Raw genomic sequence first — 17545 nt, forward strand, 5'->3', positions numbered from 1 at the left:
CTCAAAACAATTGTCAACCAACACCAAGGTTAGAATTTTCAATACAAATGTCAAGACAGTTCTTCTGTATGGGGCAGAGACGTGGAGAACTACGAAAGCCATTATCCAGAAGATACAAGTGTTTATTAACAGCTGTCTACGCAAGATACTTCGGATCCGATGGCCAGACACTATCAGCAACAAGTTACTGTGGGAGACAACAAATCAGATTCCAGCGGAGGAAGAAATCAGGAAGGAGCGCTGGAAGTGGATTGGGCACACTTTGAGGAAATCACCCAATTGTGTCACAAGACAAGCCCTCACATGGAATCCTGAAGGTCGAAGGAGAAGAGGAAGACCAAAGAACACATTACGCCAAGAAATAGAGACAGACATGAGAAGAATGAACAAGAACTGGAAGGAACTAGAAAAGAAGGCCCAGGACAGAGTGGGTTGGAGAAAGCTGGTCGGCGGCCTATGCTCCATTGGGAGTAACAGGCGTAAGTAAGTAAGTAAGTAAGTAAGTAAGTTTAAATAAACATGAAGAGAGTAAATGTATCGTAATTCATAAAAGAACCGAACTTCTGATATATTATCTTTGGCTTCCTCTACATTATAAGTTGTCACTACTAGGAAGACTAGAAATTAGATCATTCTTGTTATTCATGTTGAAAATAAAAGTATTGTGTCTAAATGAATGTATCCTAATGACCTAACACAATCAGGAGTCATGAATGGATTAGTGTTGGACCACCATTGAAAACCTGGAAGCATTGGACGGCCGTTTTGTCCTAGTATAAGACTCTTCAGCAGTGCGCATCCACAATCCCGCCTCACGAGATTCAAACCCAAGACCTACCAGTCTCACGTCAGAGCGATTAACCAGAATAAAATCGAGTTAGCTTTATAGGTGTTTGTTTAGTAAAAGTGAGTATAGATTAATCATAAATTATGACTGAAGAAATATCCAAGGTATAACTGTTTCATGTAATTTTAAGAAAATGGCAGAATTTTATTAGGATATAACAGGAAGCTTTCAACATGTATTAGTGAAGATTTTCAAAATATAAAAATGGAGGTTAGATTTGTGTGCAAAAACGTATGACAGTTTCCAGTGTTTTTTTTAAGAAATCACTTTACAGTCTGACAGTTGCCTAGTTACTCGTTTAGATATCTTTGTGTGACTTATTTTCAGATAGTAATTTACTCTTATTGAATTGGTAATTTATGAAAGTTATGCAACTACTTTGTTAATCATTTTACTTAATTACTAGCTGAACACCAAGAAATCAAGTTAATATACAGTATATAAGCAACCGTAATAATAAACTCAGGCACTAGCTATATTACAAAATCTATATTCTGTAAGTCCGTAGACAGAATAATATTTAATCTCCATCCAACTCTGTCCTGAGCAATCCTTTCCAGTTGCTTTCAGTTGCTCTTCATCCTTTTCAAGTCTGAAGTGTTTTTTTCGGCCATTCACTTTTCCGCTTTCCTTCAGGATTCCAAGTTAGAGCTTGCTTCGTGATGCAGTTTGGTGATTTTCACAAGGTATATCCTATCCACTTCCAACATTTACTCCTAATTTCCTCTTCAGCTGGAAGATCGTTTATTCTCTCTCACAGAAGGCTGTTGTTGATGGTATCCGGCCAACGGATATTGACTATCATGCGTAGACATCTGTTTATAAATACTTGCACATTTTTTATGGTCGTTGTGGTAGTTTTCTAAGTTACAGCTCCGTACAGTAGAACTCTCTTGACGTTCGTATTGAAGATTCTAACTTCAATGTTGGTTGACAGTTGTTTTCAGTTTCAATCCAGTACCAATTCAGTACCAATCCTTGCCTTTATTGTTTACATTAGATATTCCTTGTTCATCTATGATAATGCTTTAAAAGCTTAGTTTTAGTATACACTTAGCATTTAACCATAATCTATTTGGTTGAATGCCTATTGAGTATTTGTTCAACCTAATGTTGATTCAGGTCGATGACCTATACCAACTATAAAATCATTTTAAAATATTTCTATTCAGCTTTTTAATCATAGTTTGACAGTTGTTTATGATTTAGTGATCAACTAGCCTCATCAATGATATCAATTATCCCTGAAATAACTTTTATTGAATTTATTTTAATTAAAATGAAACTGTAGAGTGAAAATGAGAATTAAATTGATGGCAACTATTTGTTGGGCTATTTTGTAATTGATTAGATACTTTAAAAATTCAATTAACTTTCATTAGAATTCATGCTTAGATAAAAAACATTGTGACTTGAATGAGAATATTTGTTTATAAATCCACTTGTGTATAACAGGAGATTATAAAATACTTTAGTATTAGGTTAAACATATGTAACAAGAATGATTTAAACTGTAAACTAAAAGAAAACAGCAATGAGTTTTTTAAAAGTAAAAATAGCATTTCATAATTAAGGAATTGGTGGTTAAGATTTAAGTAAATATATATGTGTATAAGAATAAGGTCAGGGATTTTAAAACATCAATGTTATATCCCAACGAGAATTATGAATGGTAAATTTTGAGAAGTATTTATGGACTAGTACGATACATATATGTATATTGTATAATTATTAAATAACTAAACTATGCATATTCATGTTCCTCCTATTAAAAGCTTTATTTTGAATCATCGACTATTATTATATGATTTACCGTTCTTGAGTTATGCCCAGTCTATTAATTGCAGTCTTCCATATTCGCAGCCTCTTTTGGCTAGAGCTTGTATAAATGTTGTTTTCTACGTTATGGTACGACCTTCTCTCCATTTTAGTTTGAATAACTGTTATTAATCAGAGCTATATAAGGGGGTTTTCTATGGAGATTCCAAGTAATTTTTATATATAGTTGAAAGCATGAGTCAATTGAAGCTAGACCACCGTGGAAAGCCTGGAAGTACTGGACAGCCGTTTTGTCCTACTGTAGGACTCCTCAGCTGTGCGCATCCACGATCCCGCCTCAAGAGATTCGAACACAGGACCTACCAGTCTCGTTCCAGAGTCTATCAGTCAAGAGCTATATAACTAATGAGCAACAAAATCAAAATCCAATGTTTTAATGAATATAAAACTAATTTTTGTTTTTAAGGATAATCATTGAATTAGTATATAGCATTATCAGATGATCATGATATGTTTTTTTGTCAAATTTCAATTCATTGACTTGTTTAGCATAAAAATTCAAATCTAAAACATTCAATTTGATTTTGACAAGTGACTTATTTTCTAATTCTATTCTACTCAACAATCAATTCAATATTACAACTTATATTATTGACATTATTCATTAAATCTAATAGATACTTCAATGAAATGAAATAGACATAGTACATAATCAAAGCTGAGAAACTGATTTACTGCATAATGTACCTTATTCTGATAATAATAATAATGATCTTTTAAAAAATGACTGATTAAATATCAAGTTGAAAGCATGAGCCGATTGAATCTAGACCACCATGGAAAACCTGGAAGCACTGGACGGCCGTTTCGTCCTATTGTGGGACTCCTCGATTGACTCATGCTTTCAACTATGAAAATACTGAAGTCTTCACAAAACTCCTTCTGATTATAAATATCAAGTATAAATTAATTTGTAACAGATGAATCTATTTCTATGTACTTTTGTTTCTATGTACTTCACTTCTTTATTTTTTTTTACTTTTTTTTGTTGGCGAAATTCCTCAATTTATAATTGATGGATATTTTTCAAAATAAAAAATAAAAATTTTCGCCATTAAGCTTAACAGGTATGTAAATATTCAATATTAATAATGGCCTGATATAATTTTTTTCGTATTTCGATTTCATATTAATGTAAATGAAAACAGAAGAAAAATAAAATAAAACTAAATTCACTTAGTAATGTTTTGTTTGAATCTTCTCATTGATGTTTAGGACTGCAACTGGTCCATTCTCTTATTGGCCATATGTGCATACTGCGTATTGCCTCAGTATAGCCTTAATTCATAAGCATTGTAAGTAAAGATGGATAGTGGCTAGCAGTGGAATCCACGACGCGCGTCTCGTCCTATTTGGCAGTCGTCAGCTGGATGTACCTGCATCTCAGTGTTGATGTCTACTCTTGTACTCGAACACTGTACCTCTCGCATCAAACGCCATCACGTTATCCACTCAGCTACTGAGTCCTGATAGCCTTTGCTTATGCAATGGGGTGAAGTTTAAATTCAATTAGTATTGTTTGTTTGAATCTTCCCATTGATGTTTAGGACTACAACTGGTCCGTTCTTTTATTGGCCATATGTGCATACTGTGCGTATTGCCTCGATATAGCCTTAATTAACAAGCAAATAGGACGAAACACGCTTCCTGGATTCCACTGCTAGCCACTATCCATCTTTGTTTAAAATAAAACTAAGAAATTGTATAGTTGAATAATTAATTTCATATTTATCCTTTTTTGATAATATAGACATAGTTTTATGATCAAATTTTATACAAGATTTGTAAATTATGTGTTACTTTTTTGTTTTAAAAAAGGTTTCATTTTTCATTATTATCCTTGTAACTAAGGTATTAACATTTATATCTGTATAGGCTGTTATTTCCAAGAATTTTTTTATTTTTTTTTGGAAATCATAAAAATATAACTGGTTATCTTGGTAACTTTTTACTTTATAAGAAGTTTAAAGCTTAACACATTAGATATAATGAACTCCATAAGTGTTTACTATCATTTTGTATGGTTAAAATGATCGTTAAGGACAAATCTAACTTTTTGTAATACTTTTCAGATACTGTAGTAAATTACCATATCGACTTTGAATGAAAAATTATGAATTAAGTTTGATACTTATGGATTTTTGTTTGTTTACACTAAAAAAAGAGTTAGAAGGGATCGAACCAAGACGGCACCATCCTGATGAAGTCACTAAATATTATTTTCAACGATTTGTGGAGTCATGGAATTCCTTCATTAATTTTACTTGATAATTATAAGTTTTAGTTAAGGATGTTCAGTGACAAAGTCTGAAAATCAGTCTTGGTGATTTAGCTGCATTCCTGAAATCATATAGTCAGTTCATATTTTTTCATCCTAGACAATCCCATTCATCCCTTTATGAACATAATTATTGTGTTTGTTTTCTCAATGCATTTGTCCTTATTATTCCGACTTTCTTATGTATCGTTTTCTTGATTTCTTTTCCTGATATAATAATATGGAACATGTCAGCTTGGAAACTGGAAATTCATTTTACCCTGAAAGATAACATTTTTCTTGTTTCAATAGGTTGTTTTGTTATCAAGCTGATTTATTCTTGGTACTCTGCTTACCAAATGTCTAGTAACATGTTATTGAATCTATATTGTATATGGAATATATTGTATTCGGACAAAATATAATTGGCATAAATGTGTCAGTGTGGAAAAATCAAGCTATCAGTCTGATTCATATACGAATAAAATATAAAGATATATTAATGAGTTTATTGGTTGACTGAAAAATAGAAGTTTTTAGTATTGTTTCCCGATTTTACCAAAACCTTTTTATTCACATACTTAGTAACATATCAAGTAAAATCATAAATGTAGAGAGTAATCATTTGCTTTTGTGCAATCGTATATAAGCGAAAAGTTCTATACCATACTAGTTAGCTAAGTGAATCTAGATGTCAGTGCTCACTTTAACACCAAGACTCGTAGACAGTATATTTCGCTTCAAACGCATAACGTGTGATCTTCTTAGCGTGCAAATATTTCAATAAAAAGACCTACTGGAATCCCGTCAGGATTGTCAGCAACGGGATAGCTGAAATCTTTTCTAATCATGATATAAATATAATATTTAAGCGGCTTTCTAGATTCAGTAGGTGAGTGAATAACATGTTGGGCATTTGAGGCTAAAGGTGCTAGGTTCAAATGATGATGTTAATATCGACACTGCATGCAAGTGTATCTAATCTCAATTTGGTCAAAACACGAGTCCTGGCTTTCCCTATCAGCTACAAATTCATCCATTCTATGAAAGTTTATGAAAAATGGAAATATCGAGACAGTCCGCACATGATCTATGTATGCTAATAGAGATTAGTTGAAATTCCGTCAAGATCACATGAGCAATTCTAGAACTACATTTTAGTTTCCATGATGTAATGTATACTAAATTCTTATTTTCACTGAATAATTGTTAAAATATTAATTATTAGAATTTTTCGAACATCTTTAAAGTATAGAGAGTGTTGAAAATTCGAAAGAAAACGCTATGCAAGATAGCTAATCAGTCATCTGTAATTTTGAAGGTCAAGATGATAAGTTAAGGATACTTCAATGAATGGATTTTCGAAAGATAGTTCAAAAGGTCAATATAGAGAGACTATTCAATGTTAACATAATTGAAGTTCAAATTTCTTTATTTTAAATAATTCTTATTTTAGTCAGTAAACGTTCCAAATTGATTTATCATATTTTCATTCATCAACATTATTTTCATTTGTCCATGCAAACATACTAGATTTGAAACAAAGATGGATAGTAGCTAGCAGTGGAATCCAGGACGCGCGTCTCGTCCTATTTGGCACTCGTCAGCTGGATGTACCTACACCTCAGAGTTGATGTTCACTCTGATACTCGAACCCAGTACCTTTCGCTTCAAACGTCACTATCTGTCGCTTTGAAATGCTTGTTGTTTCTTCATAATCTTTATACGTTAATATAAAGGTTTTTTATTCTACAAGCAGTTCTATAATATATTTAAAACCAACGAATACCTATAAGTATTCTATTTCTTTCTTAATCCGTAATTTTCACTTCAGATGAATCATAAGAACAGTAAACTTTAAGTGAAATACCTAAATGACGTAATACTGATCGCAAAGGCGGTTGCGAAATGAATGACTTCATAACTGTGAATTGACTGATTCCTAATAGACAGTCTAAAATTAGTATGATCACTCCCAGACTCACTGGCAAAACTTTTTGTAGAGTTGTTCATGTGTATTGGCGATAATTGCAGTTCATGACAACACTTAAAATTTTGGCTAAAATACAGTAAGAGTCATTGCCTGAAGAAAGGGTCATCAGTAAAACCTGTGGATAAAATTATTTTTATGTAGAAACGCAAACAATAGATGATAACATTGAGTTCACTTCAATATAGTATGTTCAAAACCTTGTTCTCCGAAACACTTATTAAAACTTGTGCAAAGTGAGAGTTTTCATACTTGAAGTCTACCGTCAGCAATGAAGTTGTTTATTGTGGTCGTCTACAGGTGTACTATGTTTTACAACTTCTTAACCTGTCATACGATGACGGATTTCAGAAACAATGTTAAGTTGACCTTCTTGATTGTCTGAAATTTAATGAAAAACCGTATCAAATTAAAGACAACCAGATATTTTTATCCTCCTAATATGGCCTTCTTCTGTACAAGTGAGCATCCATGAACCTAAATGAAATCAACCTAGGGTTCTTTAGGTGTCTTGGAGATCAAAATATCTTCAAATCACCGAGATGAAATTCAACGGCCCACAACCACAACTTCAGTCGAAAGTCTTGGATTTCCCATGGGGATGATCCTGCAAGACAGTAATTTATAAAACTTACGTAGTAAATCACCTGGATTCGGAAATCTAACAAACCAAATTTGAACGAATAGGTATAAAAGTACCATTATTACCACTCAATGTGAAGGCTCTTGAGTAAATCCAATTTTAGGCCCTATGTGTACATTACTAGTATAGATACTAAAATTATAACAGTACAGCTTTTCAAAACTTCCTTTGCCAATTCGTTAAAAATATGATCTTCATTTAGAGAATTGTTACTTTATACGCTCTCAGCAAATTTGTCGCATTTTATATTTTACATTATATTTTAGTGGACCCTACTCAGAAGGTTGCCTTCAAGTAGTGTGTAGCGTAACGTTACATCAAAGTTGACCATACTTTTCAGGCGGAGTGAAGAGTTTCAGTGCGCCAAAATCCCGGTTTCGGCAGACAATTAGAGGTCAGTCGAGACGACAGTTCAGATTGCAGAACACACCGAAAGTTGCAATTAGACGATTGATGGTTATGCATATTTATTTTGTAAATACTTCGTAACTTCTTGCAACAAATATACTTTCCTCCTACTTATTTTATTGGCTTACATTATGCTTAGTAATCAAATTTCAGGTAAAAAAAATAATGAATTTCAGAACAAAATACTTAGATAATTACATAATGTCAACAAAATTTTTACTTAATTTTTTTTATTTAAACACATAAATATTGGTACAATGGGGCAACAGATATATATGCGCCACGCAAACCAAATGAGATTTGTGTGTGAGGGCTGTGATACTGCCCAGGTGACCAAACTGAAGCAGGTGGTTTTCTTAGGGGGCCACACCCCGAGCCTTTGACCTAAAGGTCTGATCCATAAGGCAGTGGAGCATCATAAGCAGATGCAGTCCCACGGTAGCCGGTACTCAAGACTAGGTTCATGCACCTTTTTGCTTTCAAGATGCTAGAGTTCATGTGCACCACTGATTTGGAATCAGGGTTTTCCAATTCCCTTAGGTGGACTTTCTGTGTCCACCAACCCGGTTAAAGCGTCGGATAATCGCTTTTCATCCTCTCAATTTCGTAAACAACAGTAATGCCACGAGAAGGCAATGAATAGGAATTCCCTGGCAGAGGCTATGCGAGAGCATTTCGAGAGGGAGAGCGGACTCTCTCCACTCTCGGACGTACCAGAGCGTTTGGGGACTCTCAACAAAATAAAATCCTTAGATTAAATATCTTTTTTCTTATTCACTGATGATTGATTACATTGAATGAATCATGAATACATAATTTCCAATCTTGAAGAAGAAAGTAAAAATAAACTAATGAAGAGCTAGAATAAGTAAACAATAAGTACTGAGGTAATTAATCAAGGAACTCTTACATGTTGTATGTAATCCATAATATATAATAATAAAGGAAAACATTTCGATGTGAAATCAAGCACATCAGAATGTTCAATTACATTTTGGAAAATGATCAATTACTTATTTACAAAACAAAGAAGAAAATAAAAAAAAGAGAAAATTTACTCTATAAAGTAGTAATGGCAAATATTTTTTTTTCTTCTTTTCACTCAAAGACTGGAAGGGTAAGAATTTCGGTCTAGAAGAAGAAGCTAAATATCCCGGGCATAAATGTTTTTTGAGTTCAATTAATTATAAAAATATCACACTAAGTTGACTGGTTATCATGATATATAATATACCTGATAAAGATAATAATGAAAGACTTGATGCTGTGGCTCGATATAGAGTACGTGATGCAAGTGTATCTATTGGATTTAATAGTTGAATAGGACGAAAATTATCACCCATTCTAGTTTGTTTTTCATTGGAACCATAAGGTAAATTACGAAATAAATTAATCTGAAAAAGGTATAATACAAATATTATTTAAAGACTACTAAATACTACTGTAATAAAGTATATTGAGAAGTCTTTATACATGTTTAGCCATTGTTAAGGTGTAAATTCCTCTAATAACTCAATAATAATGATAAACAACACATAAATAAGTTGTAATTTAGTTAGAATTAGTCTATCAGGCTAGTGACTGAGATAATTTGAGAGTTGCAGACTTTCCTAATTAGAGTTTATACAATAGCAGATATTAGCGGATGAAAGCTTTAAATGATATGACTCAATGATGACTCATTGATGTTTAAAACTGCAATTGATCAATCTCTTATTGGCATATGTACATCCTGTTCGGATTGCCTTGATATTGTCTTAAGTTACAAGTATTATAAGCAAAGATGAATGGTGGCTATCAGTGAAATTCAAGATGCGCGTTTCGTCCCATTTGAGACTCGTCAGTTGGATGTGTCTGGAACATATAGTTTACTCCGGAACTGGAACCCACTACCGTTCGTTTCAAACGTCATCGCGTTATCCACTTAGCTACTGAGTCCTGATACTGAATTCGAGTGTCAGAGTTGATAACGTGATGGCGTTTGAAGCTAGGGTACTGCGTTCGAGTATAAGAGTGGACATCAACTCTGAGATGTAGGTACATCCAGTTGACGAGTGCCAAATAGGACGAGACGGGCGTCCTGAATTCCACTGCTAGCCACTATCCATCTTTACTTACAATGCTTATGAATTAAGGCTATATCGAGGCAATACGCACAGTATGCACATATGCCAATAAGAGACTGACCAGTTGCAGTCCTAACAAATCGATGGGAAGATTCAAACAAACAATACTGAATGAATTTAATCATAAATTATAGTTTATTTGATACTTCACAGGAATCCTCATTCTCGTAAGGATTTCACTTTCCATTTCGGAACATCGTTATTCATGCAACTGAACAATAGAATATTTGCTGAATGCTTTCTATATTCTTTGTATATGTTTGTTTGTGAAGTGGAGTTCAATTTGTTGTATGTATAATTAATCATCTGGACTAATTAATTTGAAATTGGACGACATACGTAAGTAACTATACCGGCTGATGGTTGACTCTTTATCAGTATATAACTATTGGTGAGATGTTTCTGCTTCGCAGAGATGTTTTCAAATCCAAACACGTAATAAATACAGATCACTACACTGATTCTTAGATGATTTTGAATAAACTTAAATAATGAGCATCGGCTATCACAATATGAGGATTCTGGCACCTCCATCGGTTACTCTCAACCTTGAACATCATAGAAAAAAACATACTAATGTTGAGTGACTCAAAATAGTGAGTACATTAAAAATTGTTCGAAAGATTTTGGATTAACAGAATGACGTTAATTATTGATTAGTGATTAGTTTATGTCAATAAATTTATGGCATAAAAACACAAATATTACATCTATTTCAATTAAGTATTATCAGGTTCACTTAAAAACAGAGAACCTCGAATTTATTTGGTGAACGTAGAATTATGATTACCTGTTCACGTGTAATTAACACTGGATCTATAAAAACAGTCCAAAGAACATTTTCTGTGCATGGTGGAGTTGTTAGTGAACCCAAATAGCGAAAATAACGACTAGGATTCAACAAGCTTAGAAGTAGCGCTAAATTTATATCATCAATTGTCGAATTATTTGGAGGGACGAATTGCGAATTCAGTACACCAGAAAAATTGTTATATGCCTTGAACGCTGTTTGTTCATATTTTATTGATTCAACAATTTGATGCATGATACCAAGAACAGCAAGTCCACCTGGTCGACCAATAGCTTCACTGGGTGAAGAATACATCTGTCTTCGAAACGATACAATATGTCCCTACAATAGGATAATCGCTAGTGTTAAGAATAAAAACAGTATATTTAAACATGACTGATAAGAATTAAAGCTAGTTTCCATATTTTGCGTTTATTCGCTGGTGAATAAACCTAATTACTCATAACCTTTATTTGTTTATATTGTCAATAGACTTTGATCAGGTTTGTTTTGTGATTAAGTAGTTTTACATAATTGTGTCATTTTACACAAAGAAATATTCGCTTTTATTCGGTTGATGTATAAGATCTTCATGAACGATCATCACTGTGGTTCTTAGAGGTATATGATCACACCTGAAATCTTTCATCAGTGAAGGGTGTTACTTTAAAACTTAGCAATTTCAAAACATAGATAATTTGCTCTCTTCACTCTGAATTGTTTTGCTATGTATGAAGAAGAAAGTTAAGATCAAATGACAATAATTTACAGACTTACTTCTAAAGGAAATCTAAATCCATCAATTGTATGCTCAGATCCACGATCATCAGTATTACCCCAGTGGAAATGCATTTGTATGATTTCATATTTGTAATCAAGTATTCCATCAAACGATATAAACCAAGTGTTTCGTGGAAATTTAACTTCAGCTGAATTATGGAGATAAATATAGGATTCATAAAAGATTTTATAAGTCACAAACTATAGTCGACAAATTCTATGTTTCCAGCATTACATGTAGTAATAAATACTACTAAACTGAGTTAATATGACCAAACAACCCAACCGGTGTTGATTATATTTAATTTAAATTACCAGACAAATAGTTTTTATTTATTTATTTATTTAAACACATACATATTGGTACAAAAGGGCACCAGATACATATACGCCACATAAAACAATGAGAATGGAAAGAGAAAGGGGGAAGATGCGTATATATAAAAAAAGGATGAGAAATAAGAGAAGAGTCAAGATGGGGGGAACTGAAATGTACAACCAGAGGACTCTTTCAGTTCAGAAAGTTATAACCACTCTTCATGAAGAAAGTAAAAGAAGGTTACAGCAGGATCGCCACTGACTTCTATTCTGAGCCATATCTGATAACGTCTCTAGCCACTGTGTTGCACCATCTCTAGGGCCCCAGTCAGGGAGTCGTGAAGGACCAATAGAAGCTAGCCCTTTTCAGCTTCTTTTCATACCACGACACCATGTCATACACTGACCACCTCTCCGCTTTTCCCAACCAGCCCCAGAGTCGGCAAATAATGCACGACGTGGAATTCTCTGGGACGACATTCGTAGAACATGTCCAAGCCTCCAAAGTCAGTGTTTTAAGATGGTGACACCAATTGAATTATCGTCTCTGCGCCCGAACACCCGATGCCGAACCTCTACATTACTAACATGGGGTTGCCACTGGATGTTGGCAATCCTTCGGAGACAACGATGATCGAACACAGAGAGTCGTCTAACATCCTCAACTCGGAGAGGCCAGGTTTCACAAGCATAGAACGAAACTGCTCTCACCGACGCGTTGTAGATCCGACCTTTTCACAGCTAGACTAACATCACGAAGGCACCAAAGATGGCCCGAATTGGCATAAACCGCTCTGGCTTTCATTATACGTGCATCGATATGTTCAATACCATTCTACTAAGTGACCGAATGTATCTGTTCCTAATCATTATATATAAAAAGAAAATCACCAACTCATTATCCCTATAATTGGATTTATGTAAATGCTAAATAATGAATCTATAACTGACTTTCTGAAAGAAAATCTATATATTTAGTAATTTTAGACTATTCCGACCATTACTACTAAACGATAAGTGTATAGTGATAGCAAGATGTTCTATTCAGAAACTAATAAAACTAACTACTTAATTTGGAATGAATCGAAATTGAAGATTAATACGTTTCTTTAGTAATTGTATGATTTATCAATCTAGTCAACAAATTATTATGATAATAAAGTGTATGAGCAGTAAACTTCCATAGAAACATTACACAATTCATGTTTATACTGTTTATAAAGACTGTTAGGGTTTATATATCAGTATATCTAATGGTACAACTGGAATAGCGAGTTTCGAACTAACTTTTGTACGACATACACTTTGAATATTCACACTACTGTTAAAATGTTTGTGTGGTATTATCGGGAACAGAAATACTTTACCTAACCGTCTGCACTGAATGTAATTCCATCAAAAAAATCAAGCATTGATTACATTTTTACGAACATCAACACTTGGAATTTTTTTTATAGAATAATGTTAAAAAATAACAAAGAAGACACCACCTATGAAAAGGAGTGTGGACACTTGAGCACAAGGGTAAATATAACTTGGCATATCTGTAGTTTTTTTCCCTTGTAGAAACTTGTTTAACTACCTTATTAGTCTAATTTAAAACAACTATCTATTATAATCAGAAGGGGTTTTGTGGAGATTTCAGTATTTTTCAAAGTTGAAATCATGAGTCGATTGAAGCTAGACCCCCATGGAAAACCTGGAAACACTGGACGGCCGTTTCGTCCTATTATGAGTTCGAATCTCGCGATAGTAGGATCGTGGATGCGCACTGCTGAGGAGTCCCATAATAGAACGAAACGGCCGTCCAGTGCTTCCAAGTTTTCCATGGTGGTCTAGCTTTAATCGACTGATGATTTCAACTTTGAGAACTATCTATTAGTCTATTTATTTATTTAATTCATGGATTGTTATTTCTAAATAGATGATAATGTCACATGATTGTATGATAGTTACGGATACTTCGCTGTTAAAATTAATGACATTTATAGGCCAAGTTAATTCTTACGAGTAAGTTTAATCATTTACTTGAAAACCATGTCACGTCCATAAAATGCTCCAATATAGGTAATGAATTGAATCAAACATGTAAAATTAGTTGGCTTACAATAAATGCGATGTAAGACTGATAGAGATATCACGTTTCGGATTTGCAATTTAAGAAAATTTTATGGATATGTTGAGGAAGTGGAAAAGATTAACCAGTTGTTTGAATGTCAGATCCATTTTACTATTCATGAAACCTATTTCCATATTTCTTTATATTAGACAAACTTAAGTATAAGTAAAGATGTGTGGTGGCTAGCAGTGGAATTCATGACACACGTCACTTTGTCCTATTTGGGACTCATCGGCTGGATGTTCACTCTGGGACTCGAACACAGTACCGTTCGCTTCAAACGCCATCGCTTTATCCACTCAGCTACTGAGTCCTGATAGCCACTTTCTTGTGCAATGGGGTGAAGTTTGAATTCATTTGGTATTGTTGGTTTGAATCTTTCCATTGATGCTTAGGGCCAATTGCAATCCTAAGGATCAATGGGAAGATTCAAACAAACTATACTAAGTGAATTACGTATAAGTGTTTTGTCATTCGATGGGTAGATGTTTCATTTTTCAAGTAAAAATCACAATGTACTTGTAAAGTACTGAAGGAATGAAAAAAATACATTGATTTTGTCTTTCTTAGTAAAGTATTATTGTATGAGGAACAATTTATTCTTTAATTTACAGGTAATTCAATCGATTTCTAGTATTCTTCACCAATGCATAATTTGAAGTATAACTAACATATTTTGCTACCAAAGTATGAAGTACTGAATTATTGTTATCTTCAGTTATAATCAATCCAACAACCATATATATATATAAATGTTGACACAATATAAAAGATGTGCGAACTCGCTCGTGCATGAGATTGATAGGTCCTGGGTTTAAATATCGAGAGGCGGAATCGTGTATGCGCACTGCTGAGAAGTCCCACAATAGGACGAAACGGCCGTCCATTGCTTCCAGGTTTTCCATGGTGTTCTAGCTTCAATTGACTGATGATTTCAACTACAAAAAATTACTAAAATCTCCACAAAACCCCCTTCTGATAATGATTATATGCTCATTAGTGACTAGCTCCATGAAGTATTTTCTGCAGTTCTAGTGAGAAGCAATAACCAGTGGAGTTCAACTAGGTCTGTTAAAAGATATCAACTCACTGAAAAAAGGTAATTTAACAGAAAAATAAAAAAAAAGCATGAACTCACCTGAGTGACCATTATTTTGAATTGTAGTAGTCTCAGTAGATGATGTGTTTCGATAAATTATCACAGTTTTTAATTTTAAATCAAGTGTAGATATATCTGTCTTCAAATCGATTGGTGATTGATAATAACCTGAACACATATTTTTATAATGTTCATGCCATGTTTCTGGTCCAGTTAATATATTTGTATAAGACCATTCTGTTAGAAAATTTTCCCCACCCCCAAAAAGGATTTACAACAAGTAAAAAAAATAAATTTTTTTTATGATTACACAGGCAGTTAATAATTAAAAAGCTATATGAACTTTATATGCTAGATAATGAAAAAATGTAATGAAGAGACATAGACACTAGAGAACGTTTTCCTGCAGAGTACTATATTCCCTTCCAATTTTCTTTAATTCCCTGATCCTATTGCTTTATTTTCTTGGTAGCCACTTTGATTCGTTAAACCTGTACAAACGTGACCCCTTACTATCAAATAAATCAGAAGGGGGTTAGTTGGATGCCGGCTCAGTGATCTAGAGGTTAAGCGCTTGCGAGTGAGACTGATAGGTCCTGGGTTCGAATCTCGAGAGGCGGGATGTGCACTGCTGAGGAGCCCCACAATAGGACGAAACGGCCGTCTAGTGCTTCCAAGTTTTCCATGATGGTCTAGCTTCAAATGACTCATGATTTCAACTACTAAATATGTCTTATCTAGACGTAACATTTTTTCATTTGATCCAATTCATGTTTGTTTCTTATTTTCATTATTACCGTCTCTAATTCACCACTTATAACGAACCCTACTTTAGTTCATTTCAATCACCGCATGCTTCCTTGAATATTACCACACATTCAGAAAGCATGTTAGTGATAATACTGTTTAATTTTTACCACTAAATAGATCGAGCTTTGATAAATAAATATCACGTTTATATTGTAATTTGTCATGATTTCTTTTAGCATTTTCTTTCAGTTTTCGGGCTTTACAATGTCAATAGATAACCAGAAATTAACTGGAAATTAGTAACTAACACAAACGATAATTGATTTAGATGGCATGAAGTAAGGAGGATAATTAAAGAATGAGGAAAAAAGGAAAGGAAATTATTTATCACAATGCCTCTTCATCGTTTTACTTCTTGTTTACAGAAACCCACAACTGACATGTATCCATAATTGTATTCATAGATTAACCATTTAAACTGATTAGAACTCTAATTAATGTGGAACTTAAGTTTAACCCTAATTGGCTTTATTCACAGTAAGTATAATATGTGCAATGATAAATAAATTCATTTATCATTCGTATTGAGAATACATTTACTTAATGAAAACTAGGCGGTAATTGGAATATAACTGATAACATTTTGTTAACTGGAAAAATTAATCCTACAATTTTATGTTTAATGATTTGCAAACTGTCATCATTAATCTGAATAACAATTCCATTAGTTTTCATTTCTATATTATAAAATTACTTGTGTCACACGAAAGTCTCCCAGGAATAGTGAAAATATGAAATATTAAGCTCAATTATTCCAATAACATTTGTTTATTTTATTTATTTGAACAGATGAATATTGGTACAAAGAGGCACTGAATACATATGCGCCATACAAGTCACGTGATTTATGTGTGGGCCAAGATACTGTTTAGGTGCTCAGACCGAAGCAGGTGGTTTTCTTAGGGGGCCACACACCGAGCCTTCAGTCTAAAGGTCTGATCCACGAGGCAAGGAGCATCGTAAGGAGATGCACTCCTATGTTACTCAGTGGCCAATAATTGGTTCATACGCCACTTGTTCCTTAAGGATAATTGAGTCCATATCCACCATTGGTTTGGAATCAGGGTTTTCCAACTCCCCTAGGTGGACTTTCCGTGTCCACCAACCCGTTCAGAGCGCCGCACATTTGTTTTTGTTCTCTCAATTTCGTTATCAACACCCAGCTCACGAGATGGCAGTGAGTAGGACTTCCCTTGCAGTGGCTGTATACGCGTGGTTGAATGAAAGCATTTCGAGAGGGAGAGCCAACTATCCCCACTCTCGGCCTTAGTAGGTCATTTGAAGGCAACCTCAGTTAATTTTTTCTCATAACTAAATTTTTGGTTTATTTATATTTAAGATGTTTCAATGACACTTTTTATGCTTAGTCTGCGTACTATATTTTTATATTTTTAAAACAGCAATATTTCAACTGGGTTCTCCCTACAGATTAGTATCAGCTTAAAAACCCATTTGAAACAGGCAAGTTATGCATAGATTATTTTACCTAGTTTGGAATTTACGAACTTTTCTAAAAGTG

At 33.8% G+C, this 17545-nt stretch overlaps 1 protein-coding gene across 1 annotated transcript; it reads right to left on the reverse strand.

Annotated features, from left to right (window-relative positions):
- Positions 1-7255: 7255 nt before the first annotated feature.
- On the reverse strand, positions 7256-15394 carry Smp_168730 (putative carbonic anhydrase; the record flags this gene model as incomplete). Its single annotated transcript, XM_018798102.1, has 5 exons — positions 7256-7314; positions 9219-9378; positions 10901-11242; positions 11678-11829; positions 15256-15394. The coding sequence occupies 5 exons, from the start codon at positions 15392-15394 to the stop codon at positions 7256-7258; spliced, it is 852 nt and encodes a 283-aa protein (XP_018653077.1).
- Between the last annotated feature and the right edge of the window lie 2151 nt (positions 15395-17545).

This window comes from Schistosoma mansoni, chromosome 6 (assembly GCF_000237925.1).
Source record: "Schistosoma mansoni strain Puerto Rico chromosome 6, complete genome".
In the NCBI taxonomy this organism is placed as follows: domain Eukaryota; kingdom Metazoa; phylum Platyhelminthes; class Trematoda; order Strigeidida; family Schistosomatidae; genus Schistosoma; species Schistosoma mansoni.